The 13066-nt window shown below is 36.4% G+C and overlaps 2 protein-coding genes across 7 annotated transcripts in view; one reads left to right on the top strand and one right to left on the bottom strand.

Annotated features, from left to right (window-relative positions):
• CC2D2A (coiled-coil and C2 domain containing 2A) overlaps window positions 1-6517 on the top strand; it is a 142956-nt gene extending 136439 nt beyond the window's left edge. Inside the window, exons 36-39 of one of the 3 annotated variants that reach the window (XM_026455630.1) lie at window positions 1000-1122; window positions 2351-2409; window positions 4460-4637; window positions 6199-6517. In XM_026455630.1, coding sequence (XP_026311415.1) covers window positions 1000-1122; window positions 2351-2409; window positions 4460-4637; window positions 6199-6387 — 549 coding nt within the window. In that variant the 3' untranslated portion in view covers window positions 6388-6517. The remainder of the gene's footprint in view (window positions 1-999; window positions 1123-2350; window positions 2410-4459; window positions 4638-6198) is intronic. The other 2 variants (XM_026455632.1, XM_026455631.1) reach the window with 2 other exon arrangements.
• A 3415-nt stretch (window positions 6518-9932) lies between these two features.
• Window positions 9933-13066, bottom strand: part of FBXL5 (F-box and leucine rich repeat protein 5) — a 46515-nt gene continuing 43381 nt past the window's right edge. For all 4 annotated transcript variants that reach the window (XM_023206935.1, XM_023206936.1, XM_023206933.1 and 1 more), the window contains exon 11: window positions 9933-10727. In XM_023206935.1, the coding sequence (XP_023062703.1) occupies window positions 10651-10727 (77 nt within the window). In that variant the 3' untranslated portion in view covers window positions 9933-10650. The remainder of the gene's footprint in view (window positions 10728-13066) is intronic.

The following is a 13066-nucleotide window of genomic DNA, read 5'->3' as shown; positions in this document are numbered from 1 at the left end:
CTGGGATTATGAGTGTGAGCCTCAGTGCCTGCCTGTTTACTTATTTGTTTGCTATCTTCTCTTACTAGATACTCCATGAGGGTAAAAAATCTATTTCATTCACTGCTTTATCCCCAGTAATTAGAACTGAGCCTCAACATAGTAGGTAGCTGATTAAATATACTGAATGGACAAATTCATGTACATAGCTTTTCAGTATGACTACTGTATGCCAGGAGCTATGCTAGGTGCTAAAGATACAATGGTAAATACAGCACACAGTGAAAGTCCTCAGGACAAAAGTCTAACAGCCTAGTGTGGATATGAATAGACAGCCAATTATAAACAATGCTAACTAATAATAATTTAAAAATAGCTAACAATTATTGAGCATTTACTACATACCAGGCATTTTTCTAAGAGGTACAGATTAACTCACTGAATCAACTCAACCTTATGAGGTAGATACTATTATCCCACTGTTATAGAGAAGGAAACTGAGGCATACAGAAGTGACATAAATCATCCAAGGTCACACAATTAGTAAATGTTGGAGCCAAAATTAAAACGCAAGTGGTCTGGTTCCAGAACCAACATGCTACGCTGCCTCACCAAGACAAGGGCTATCTCAGAGACTGCAGGTTGCTGTGGATGCAAAGAGATGAACACTCAATTCAATTAGGAGGCTAGGAAAAGAAGGGTCAGTTAAGGTTAGCCTAAGAAAGAAGCGGCCTTGGTTTTTATAACAAAAAACAACCTCACTTTATCAAATCTATAGTCAACACTGAGGTCCACCCCCCAACTTCAGATAAAAAATGTGGAAAAATGGCCAATGACAACTGTATGCCACTGATTATAAAATGCACACAATTTTTGTAATCAAAAAAATGACAAAAAGTGTGCAGCCTGTATGAACACTTGCTGTCTCTCTGTTGCCTCTGCCACACATACATCCATGCACACACACATGTGTATGTATATATGCTAACGTATATGCTAATATAGTCTTGTATTTCTTAGATTTGGTTTAATATTCAACGATATGATTCTCCACTAAGGATAAATTTTGATGTCACCAAGCCCAAGCTATGGAAATCTTTCTTTTCAAGAAGCCTTCCATATCCTGGCCTTTCCAGTGTTCAGGTATAAATCTTTTATTAACAATTAAATGTAGACAAAGTAAAAGATAGGAAATCCTTTACTGGCTTACAAGATATTTTTTACTCCTGGGTAGTCTAGAACAGTATTTGTTTATCAAATGCATCTGAGCTCAACTCACAACAAGAAACGGATATATATGTGTACATATATGCGAAAGGACCAGTATATACATCTTACACATATGTGGAAGTTTTGATATAAAAAGTTTCATGACATAAAAAGTACCACAACATGTATTCCATCTAAATTTTTTAAATGCTCATCTCAATTTACTAAATAGATTTCATGATTTTTAATGAAACATCAAGTTAAACTGCAGGGTGTGATCCACTAGGGGCTCATAAAATTAACTTACAGGGTCCTGACCAGTAGTAGATTGTAAGTAGTAACTTACAGGGTCCTGACCAGTAGTAGATTGTAAGTAGTAAGCATAAGCAGTTTACTAAAACTTTTTTTCATTCGATAGATATATGTATGTGTGTACTAGGTTTGTAATAAAATGAATTTTATGCTCTGAATCTACCTTTCAGAAAATGCTTTGACCCTAGAGAAATTCTCCCGTATGTGTATAAGGTGATATATACAACATTTTTAATAGAAGCATTGCTTGAAATAACAAGAGTTGGAATGACAGAAGAGAAAAATTATGTTACATGATGGAACATTTTACAGCAGTTAGAACAATCAGCATTAATGAATCTTAGTAATAAGCCCTCTAAAAATATGTTTGTTGCTGCTGCTAAATATAAAGTTAAGGGAGAAAGCACAAGTTGCATGTTCACAAAACAATTAGGTAAAGTTTAGAAACATACAAAACAATAAAATGTTTAGGGGTACATGTATCTGTAATAAAAACATACAGGAATTTTTATTCATAGCCAAATCCCTATCCCTCTCACCTATGAAAGTGCCTAGCACACAGCAGGTAATCAGTACTTGCTGAATGAAGGGGTGCTAAAACAAATTCAGGTCATGGCTACTTCTGTGTTGAGAGAGAAGAAAAATGAAACTGAGAAAGAACTACAGAGCGCTATATTTTGATGTTTTACTTATGGTGGTTCATGTGTCCATCAGCAGCATGCATTATATTATTTTCTGTATCTTGATGTCTGAGATTTCATTGATTTTTTGAAAGATTTTTAAAATGGACAGCTGTTCAAATTAACTGTAGGTGATTTTTATACTTTCTGAACTATTTTCTCTTCTATAGCCTGAAGAGCTAATTTACCAGCGCTCAGACAAAGCAGCTGCAGCTGAGCTACAAGACAGGTAACATAACATCCATAAATCCGCATGTAATCTGTCACTAGGAGTATAATACCAAACTTTAAACCACTGTCAGCCTGAATGAATGTGAAACAATTTAGGCAACTTAACTTTAATTCATGTTTATAGATTCCAAACACAGATGTGATCTCTAAATCCCATGACTCAAAAGGAACCTTTAGCATCAGCATGCTGTGGAACCAACCAGAGTGGAACACCAGTAATACATACTTCTACAGAGACTTCACTTTGAGTGAAACATGAGTTTAACATCATGTTATAGGTGTTGTTGAGGCACATCATAATCCTTAGCTTAAATATACCTCTTTGGTCCTATTGAACTGCAGCTAGTTTATGGACCTAACACATGGAGAAGATCAGTAAGAGCCTATGTGAGTCTCCATAATTCTTATAACCCTGTAAAATAGAAATTATTCTCCTGGTTTCACAGTGTGAAAATTGAGGGTCAGAGAGGTCCACATACTTGTTTAAGTGTTAAAGGGGGCTTCTGAGCCCAGCCCAACCTTTCTGATTTCAAGGCATGTGTACTGTTTCTACTGTATTAAGCTGTGTGACTCCTCTTGAGGCATTATTACTAGAAAATATTGGTTTACTCTCATTTACTCTCAATTCCTCCATAATGTCTTATTCAAGATCCCCAACTACGACAACTAATCTCCAAACATTTTGCTTTTTTCTGATAGCTTCAACATGCTATTGATTGGACCCAAGTCATTTATTTCTCCAATATTAAAATGCCTGACAATTCGTCCATACTTTCTTGTGCAGACCGTCTTGAAACCCAAAACAAAGATGTATTAAGTGCCAAAAAAGAAATGATCCCTATGACTACTGAACAACGAGAAGCTATCTAGGTCTCTAAACCCATGCAATTAGTTAGGGAATGTACAAGAGGCTTTGAATCCCAGCTCCTTTGCCTTAGTCAAATCACTTATCCTGCCTCAAACTGTCCTCTCATCTGTAAAATCAGGACAATATCCCTACCTCATAAGGTTATTAGTGAGATTAAATAAAAATCTACAAAGAGCACTTCGTGCAGTATCTAGTAAATAATGGCTCAATAAATAGTAGCTATTTTCCTTCATTCTATGCTTAAACTTCACACCCTATGAACCCAATACCTGTACTTATCACAAATAAAGTTTCCATGATGTTGGTATTTTAAAGGCAGTTTTAAGGCAATTTAGAAAAAAAAATCCATCATCATGAATAGAATTCACTATTCATGATATGAATAAATCACAAGACACTAACAGCCCCACAAATACTTGAGGCTTTCAACATAAGCCCTACTTCTTATGCCTGTGTCTAATTCATCTGTCTGCACATATGCTACCAATAAGTATAGTCGTACAGTACAACATTTCAAAAAACATTTCATGGCCACGCACAGTGGCTCACACCTGTAATCTCAACACTTTGGGAGGCCAAGGCTGGAGGATCGCTTGAGCCCAAGAATTTGAGACCAGCCTGGGCAACATAGCAAGACCTTGTCTCTACCAAAAAAGAAAAAAAATAGCCAGGCATAGTGGCATGCACCTGTGGTCCCAGCTACCAAGGAGGCTGAGGTGGGAGGATCACTTGAGCCTGAGAGTTGAGGCTGCAGTGAGCTATGATTGTACCACTACACTCCAGCCTGCAAGAGAGCAAGATCCTGCCTTTAAAAAAAATTAATAATAATAAACTTTTGCTGCATGTATTGAATTTTGCTATCCCCAAGTCATTCAGTACTCCCTCTTCTGTGCTTCTGTGTTACATTTCAAGCATCTGTTATAGCTCTTAGGATACACATACTTTATATTTATAGGCCTATTTCCCACCTCAACCCATATACAACCCTTAAGGACAGGACTGTATGTTAATTCTGAATCTCCAGGGAGTAGCCATCAGACATAATTATGCCTGGAGGATCACAACTCCATCAACAAAAATGTAGTTACACAATCATCTGAATCCCCACTACATACAACATACATTTTTTAACAAGGGAAAAGTGAGTCACCAAAAAATGGAGTTTATGTTTTGTGACCAGGATTGAAAAAATACTAAAAGAAAAAATCATGGACTGGAGGCCACGCCATCTGACTCGGTGGAATAGATATTGTACCTCTACTCTGCGTCACTTCTTGCCTCTGTTAGAAAAAAGTCAAGGAGAAGATGTAGAAGATGACCACAGAGCAGAACTGCTAAAGCAGCTGGGAGACTACAGGGTAAGTTACAAATGGATCCTAAACTGACTGTGGATTTCCTTGTTTCAAATTGGAAATTAGCCAATAACAGGTTTCTGGAATCAAAAGACCCACATTGCTCCCAGAAGTACATATTTAAAGCAGCATAAACTAAAAACTGTGATTATAAGTTTTAAACCTCAATAATCACTAAATAGCAAAATACCACCATTTTTCATATAAGTATCCCATGAAAAATACCTTTTATGAAATACATTTACATATCAAATAAAATGAAAACATCTGGCTAAATCATGTTAGACTCAACTGTGCATAAGGATCAAAACACTCTAGAACAGTTTTTTTTAAGGATATAAGGTTTTACACTGATTGCTTTTCATTGCTAAGAAAGGTGGTTATTAACAGACGATATACCCTCTCTACTGCCTGCTTGTAGTACTGTGTTCACATGCTATAGCTGGATAATAAAACCTAGAAAGCAGGCTTGTAACTAAGACCTAACAGTAAGCCTTATTAGCTAAACAGTGTGAAGGTCAAATTAGACCACTCACGGAGTAAAATTTATCCTTTATCTTATAAGGCAGGTTCTCAGTCAGGATATTTTCGGTTCAAGTGTCAGAAAACTCAAACAGGCTTGAGCAATAGAGAATTCACCAGCTTAAGTAAAGCTTAGAGGGTAGCTATCAGGGTTTTCCCACTCTCCTTCAAGTCCTCCCATTCTGCCCTCCTCCTCTCTATGATGGCATCATCCTGAGACTGGGTTTCCTCATGTTAGCAAATGCTGGAACACTTAGAGAATTCACATCTGCTCACATACTACCCAAAGCAGGAGAAAGTCATGTGCCATTATTCCTAACAAGTTTCCCAAGATCCCCTCTGAGACTCCCTTTGATCGCTTGCCCATCCCTATGGATCAATCATTGTAGCCAAGGGGACGAAAATTATTGTCGGGCACCATGGCTCACACCTGTAAACCCAGCACTTTGGGAGGCTGAGGTGGGCGGATCGCTTGAGCCCTTGAGTTCAAGATTAGCCTTGGAAGCATGGCAAAACCCCATCTCTATAAAAAATACAAAAAGTAGCCAGGCATGGCAGCACTTGCCTGCAGTCCCAGCTACTCAGGAGGCTAAAGTGGGGGGACCATCTGAGCCCAGCAGGATGCCAAGGCTGCAGTGAGCCATGATCATGCCACTGCACTGCACTCTAGCATGGACGACAGTGAGACCTGTCTCAAAAAAAAAAAAAAGAAAGAAAGAAAGAAAGAAGAAAGAAATGTATTTGTTAGTTTAACCTATGTTTCTGGAATTACAATGGTTTACAATGGTTACTATGCGTACTAGGTACTTTCAAAAAGAGGGAACACTGATGGGGTGACTGACACCTATATGCTAGCAGGGAAAACAAAATGGGTATTAAGCAACTCTCCATTTTCTGTATTGCTAATAAATAGCTGAGTAGAAAATCACAAGCAAATAACTGAGATCCAGAAGACTTATTATATTAATTGCATACATTTACATAGGAAACAATGTTATTAGATCTTCAAACTTCACTAATGACTACAAATGTTTTTTCCCTTCAGTTCTCTGGATTTCCTCTTCACATGCCTTATTCTGAAGTGAAGCCTTTAATTGACGCTGTGTATAGTACTGGAGTACATAATATTGATGTTCCTAATGTTGAATTTGCTTTAGCTGTATACATACACCCATACCCCAAAAATGTTTTGTCTGTTTGGATCTATGTTGCCTCTCTTACACGCAACAGGTAATTTTTTTCACTGTACTTTTTGTATCATGTAAAAACTACGCAGGATATGAGAAAATTTAAAATTATATGCATCACATCAGAAGAACATATTATTGGCAAATAATAAAATTATCATCTGTTTTCAAACTGTGCAAAGTGTTTTGTTTAGTAGTCTGCCTTGTCTCTGCTACTTGACCCTGAAATTCAATTGAGACTACAGTAGAGTACATTATGAGCTTCCTGCCTCTATGCCTTTGTACTTACTTACCTTTTGCTTGGGCAAATATTAACAGCAATGGAATGAAAGTGAGAGAAACTTACCGAGTTTTACCTCAGAGCAAGGTAAAGCTTTAAAGAGAGCATCATTAGAGCCTTTAGAGTTCCTCCTCCTTTGCCGTGTTTAATTCCAATGTTAGTAGAAATAAAAAGCAGTAATGAGTTATATTCCATCAAATGATTCTTCCTTTATCTTTAGACAACACTAAGACACTTTGCCTGAACTGAATGTTTACCCGTTTTTATTGCTACTCCTCCTCCTCTCTCCAAATAAATAAAACAAATAAATATCCAAGACTGCAAGATTACTTCATCTTCCACAGGTTTGCATGTACAGGCATACCTCGGAGATACTGTGCACTTGGTTCCAGACCACTGCAATAAAGTGAATATTGCAATAAAATGAGTCACACCAATTTTTTTGGTTTCCCAGTGCAAAGTTATGTTTACACTATGTTATAGTGTATTCACTGTGCAAAAGCATTATCTCAAAGATGTACATACCTTAATTTTAAAATACTTCACTATTCAAAAGTGCTAATGACCATCTGAGCCTTCAGTAAGTTGTAATTTTTTGCTGATTGAGGGTCTTGCCTCGATGTTGCCGATGGTTGGGATGGCTGTGAGATTTTTTAAAATAAGACAATCAAGTTTGTTGCACTGACTGACTCTTCCTTTCATGAAAGATTTCTCTGTAGCATGAAATGCTGACAGCATCTTACCCACAGAATGTCTTTCAAAACTGGAGTCAATCTTCTCAAACTCCCTTACTGCTTTATCAGTTAAGTTTACGTAATATTCTAAATCCTTTGTTGTCAGTTGAACAATGTTCACAGCATCTTCACCAGGAGTAGAGGCCATCTCAAAAAACTTTTTTGAGACAGGGTACTTGCTCTGTCATCCAGGCAGAGTACAGTGGTGTGATTATGGCTCACTGCAGCCTCAACCTCCTAGGCTCAAGCAATCCTCCCACTTCAGTCTCTCAAGTAGCTGGGACTACAGGTACACGCCACCACACCCAGCTAATTTTTTATTTTTTGTAGAGACAGGGTCTCACTATGTTGTCTAGGCTGGTCTTGAGCTCCTGGACACAAGCAATCTTCCTGCCTCAGCCTCCCAAAGTGCTGGGATTACAAGAGTGAGCCACCGCGCCTGACCAAGAAACAAATGTTCTTTACTTATCCGTAAGAAGCAACTCTATATCCATTCAAGTTTTATCATGAGATTGCAGCAATTTAATCACATCTTCAGGTTCTATTTCTAATTGTGGTCCTTTTACTATTTTTACCACATCTGCAGTGACTTCCTCCACGAAAGTCTGGAACCCTACAAAGACATCCATTGAGTTGGAATCAACTTCATCCAAACTCTTGTTAATGTTGATATTCTGACCTCCTCCAATGAATCAGGAATATTCTTAATGGCATCTAGAATGGTGAATCTTTCTAACTGAATCCTTTCCAGAATATTTTCAATTCACTTTGCCCTGATCCATCAGAGGAATCACTATCTATGGCAACTATAGCCTTACCAAATGTACTTCTTAATAAGACCTGAAAATCAAAATTATTCCTTGATCCATGGAGTAATTCTGCATGGAGCTGCAGAACAGATGTTGTGTTAACAGGCATGAAAACATTAATCTCCTTGTACATCTCCATCAGAGCTCTTGGATGACCAAGAACCTTGTCAATAAGCAGTTAACGTTTTGAAAGAAATTTTCTGAGCAGGTCTCAACAGTGGGCCTAAAATATTCAGCAAACCATGCTGTACACTGATGTACTGTCATACTGGCTGCTTTGTTCCATTTATAGAGCACAGAGTAGATTTAGCATTAATTCTTAAGGGCCTTAGGTTTTTCAGAATGGCAAATGAGCATTCTCAACAAAGTCACTAGCTGCACCAATCTCTAACATGAGTCCACCTGCCCTTTTCAGCCAGGCATTGATTTCTCCTCTCTAACTATGAAAGATTTAGGTGGCATCTTCGTCCAATAGAAGGTTGTTTTGCCTATGCACTGAAAATCTGATATTTAGCGTAGCCACTTTCAAATCAATGACCTTAGCTAGATCTTCTGAATAACTTGTTGCAGCTTCTATATTAGCGCTTGGTACTTCACCTTGTATTTTTATGTTATAGAGAAGGTTTCTTTCCTTAAACCTCATGAACCAACCTCTGCTAGTTTCAGCCTTTCTGAAGCTTCCTCACATCTCTCACCCTACATAGAATTGAAGAGAGTTAGGGTCTTACTCTGAATTAGGCTTTGGCTTAAGGGAATTTTATGGCTAGTTTCATCTATCCAGACCACTAAAACTTTCTCCATATCAGTAATAAAGCTGTTTCACTTTCTTATCATTGGGTGTTCACTGGAGTAGCACTTTTAATTTCCTTCACGAACTTTCCTGTTGCATTCGCAACTTCGCTGTATGGCACAAGAAGTGTAGATTTGGGCCTAAGTTTTCAACATGCCTTGCTCACTAAGTCTAATCAATTCTAGCTTTTGACTTAAAGTGAGAGACATTACTCTTCCTTTCACTTCAATACTTAAAGGCCACTGCAAGGTTATTATCTGGGGCCTAATGTCAATATTGTGTCTCTAGGAAGAGGGAGGTGTGAGGAGGAGAGAGACAGGAACCGCTGGTCGGTGGAGCAATCAGAACATATATAATATTTATCAGTTAAGTTATCTGTCTTATTAGGGCACAGTTCATGGCATTCCAAAGCAATTACAATAGTAACAACAATCACTGGCCAAAGATCACCATAACAGATTTAATAACAGTGAAAAACTATGAAATACTCCAAGAATTATCAAAATATACGAGACGTGAAGGGACAAGTTTTATCAGAAACATGGCACCAATAGACAGGCTCAACACAGAGTTGCCATAAACCTTCCATTTGTAAAAAATGCATTATCTTCCAAGTGCAATAAAGCAAAGCGCAATAAAATGACATATGCCTACATCTATATCGATAGGAGGAACATAGCCATTTTCTTCTGCATGACATAAAATTGTACTAAAACGCACTAGTATGTGCCTTTCTGGGTGGCAGGCCTCCACTCTCATGATGTTTTAACAAAGCAAAGTAGATAAACTTACAGATTCAAATTTTGACTACTGACTAATTTCAAAAAGAAAATTCAGCTCAACAAAATTCAGTATCTGTCTAAAACTATTTGTCAGGGTAATGAGTTCATGGGAGCTCCAAAGACAAAATATTTAGTCCTATTCTATACTAAAGTAAACCTGGATTGAGATTTATAATAAAAATCACAACACAACAGTATTACTTGGTAAAGTCCTCAAAGTAGATTTTATTTATACATTTCTTCAAATGATTGTGGTAGTTTAAAAAATCTCTCCCAAATTTGACGATATAGGGACAGTGGTGAGAACAAGGTATCCTTAATGGAAACAAATACGGATTGGTGCTTTCCTAGCTCACTGAGCTAACACCCAGAAGCCAATTTTTTCTATAATCCTAAAGAATCTTAAATGTGGGTTTGTTTGAATTGGCCTTCCGAGAATTGTTGAAATAAAGGAAATATTACAGAAAACAGATTAGTTTCCAAAAATGTGCTGTCTTTGAAAATAACTCTTCAGACATGTATGTCGAAAAAGATCTGCAAAGCTTGGTATAGTGTTAATGTATAAAGAGAACCAATCACCTTCGTGGACTTTAAAACACAAAAGAATCTATGAAATACTTTAAATGACATGGCATTACCAACATTCTTTAAAGCATTTCATATAAAAGAAAACTGATAAGACTGTTCTCACCCTTTTGAAAAGACCTAATCCGTTTCTAAAACAAAAGTATAATTTGCAAGAGAAACAACATTACAATTCACTGGTAAATTAAGATTTCTGAGGTTGTAAGAAATGGGGCCAAAAGAAGTCACGCTCAAAAAGGGATGGTTAACACAAGAAATGTGCTATGAGTAAAGTGCATGAAAGAAAGCCTGCTCAGCTAAATGAAGTAGACAAAGGTCAGAAGTCAAGGGTCATTCGCCAGAGCGGCAGCAGGCTCGAAAACCACACTGCAAATTCTGGCATCCACTGGCGGTATCAGCATGAGGACCTGTATGAAAACAGAAAAATGTGAAAGGAGGAATTTCTTAAGAGATCACATAAAAAAATTTTTGCTTATGAAGGAGCCAAAATATTCATTGGTTTTACTAGCAGTACTTATATCACAGAAGTAAATCTCATGATGAGTGTATAAGAAATTATTCAGACACCAAAACCAATAGCAGCTTGACTTTAATTAATATATCCTTCATGGTCCGAAAGGTAAGTGGAAGGGAAAAAAATAATTTTTAGCAACAACTTTACAATATAAAAATCCAAAATGGAAAGGAGACAACCCACAGAAGATTGCAAAGCTAACTTATAAAAAGATTCTTATAATCTGAACATCCTCCCTAGAAATGTAATAAAGGCAAAAAAAAGCCCTAATTGATCAGCTAAAGAATTCAGTATTGAGCAATTACAATAAATAGTACGTTCAAATTTTAAAGCAAAATAAACTATATGGACAAAGACTTAATATATTTGCCATATTTTTATTTAGTATTTGTAGCCAAAAATATCTATATATGGCAGGGTTACATGAAATTATTTTCCAAAGTTAAATATATAATGAGTGATCAATTAAACTTTATCTAAGACATAGTAAAAATTATCATTCACTTACAAAGAATAAGAAAACATTTGTGAAATAACTGACATTTTATCCCAGTCACACTATGCTACCCAGGCACTAGATACAAGATCCATTAGGAAACATAGCTGAGAATTAGAAAGTATCAAAGAAGAAGTTTCATAGCACATATTCAAATGTCAAGTACTCTGAATGAATATTTTTATAAAAGCAGGCACATGTGGGAAAGATTGTTTCAACTATATTGAAGTCTTTCAGTATGTCTGCACCATGAACAAATAAGGAATAGTTAATTAGTTCTTTACATATCAACAAGAACACCCAAAATACTTGTAATTGTGATATAAGGAACAATACAAAATGAAAACTGTACATGAAATATAATTTTACTACAGAATATATCAAACGGATTGTAACTGAAAAATCACAGTACTCTGGGGTGATATCTAGGTTTAACTCAAAAACGCATTTTAAATTTACTTTTTGTTTTCTAAAACAGCACTCAATTGAAAAAAAAAAAAAAGCAACTAGGCTAATACCACCATATTACTTCCAACTAAACACACAGAACACATTAATTTCCAGAAATTTAACTTTTCCTTATATTCCCCAAATGGCACATACAAAATACAAAGGGCAAATTTCTTAAGACATACAGTCTTAGGAAAGAAACTAATAAACATTACACACATATGTGGAACTACCACAGCGTATGCTTTTGGTCATATTAAATTTTTAAGTTGATATGACACCTGTGATTAGCTTAATGAGGGAGCAGATATGGGAATGAACAATGGTATAGATGAAAAGAGACTGGCCACAGATTTATAACTGCTGAAGTTGATGGTACATGAGGGTTCGTTATATTATTTGATGTTAAATTTTTCCGTAACAGGAAGTTTAAAATTATTGTAAATATAAAGTTGAATTACTAAAGCCAATTTTTATTTAATCAAAATAACAGTCTGTTCTAGTCTTTAAATGAAAAGTGAAATATGTCAAATATTTAAAATTCAAAAAGCGGCATTGTGTTAAAATTATTTTCCCTTAAAATAAGATACAATGTTAATCATCTTAATCACAAACTCAAGATAAAATGTTTTAGTATATATTGAATACTTATTTAAAATGCCCTGAGAAGGAACCCTATGATCTGAAATTCTTCTCCCACTGCCAATCTTTAACCAAGTTTTTCCTTTGAATATAATGCCAGCTTTACCTACTGTGCACCACCCAATCCCCATCTTTCCCCTTCTTAGCTTGTCTTTCCTCACCCCTTAAACTGCTGTTTTGTCCACCAATCACCTAGTGCCTCTCCTCAAGACACAAGCCCTGCCTCACTGCCATTCCCCTGCTCTGACCCCTAGTCCATCATGAAATGCCAGATTCACTGGGTTTTGCCAAAATGGATCTGATTATCATTTTATCAGATTAAAATTCCATTCTAAATTTTTTTAAAGAAGAGACATGAAGACTCTCATACAATTTTTCCAAACTGCAACTCCCTCAAATATTTCAAAATGTCTATAACGTTAAGTTCTCACTTAACATCGATAGGTTCTTAGAAACTGCGACTAAGCAAAATAACGTACAACAAAGTTAGTTGTTTTGTTTGCATCGTTATAATGAAATGACACTATTTGAGGACTTCCTGTATGTTGTTTTCTTTAAAGTCAGTTTCCAAAAACGCATCACCAACACTGAGGACTTACTATAGTCCTATTTTTTTTTAAAGGACAGAAAGGTAAAGGAGAAAT

Source organism: Piliocolobus tephrosceles, chromosome 3 (assembly GCF_002776525.5).
Source record: "Piliocolobus tephrosceles isolate RC106 chromosome 3, ASM277652v3, whole genome shotgun sequence".
NCBI lineage: Eukaryota > Metazoa > Chordata > Mammalia > Primates > Cercopithecidae > Piliocolobus > Piliocolobus tephrosceles.
This window is presented reverse-complemented; position numbering and strand designations above follow the sequence as displayed.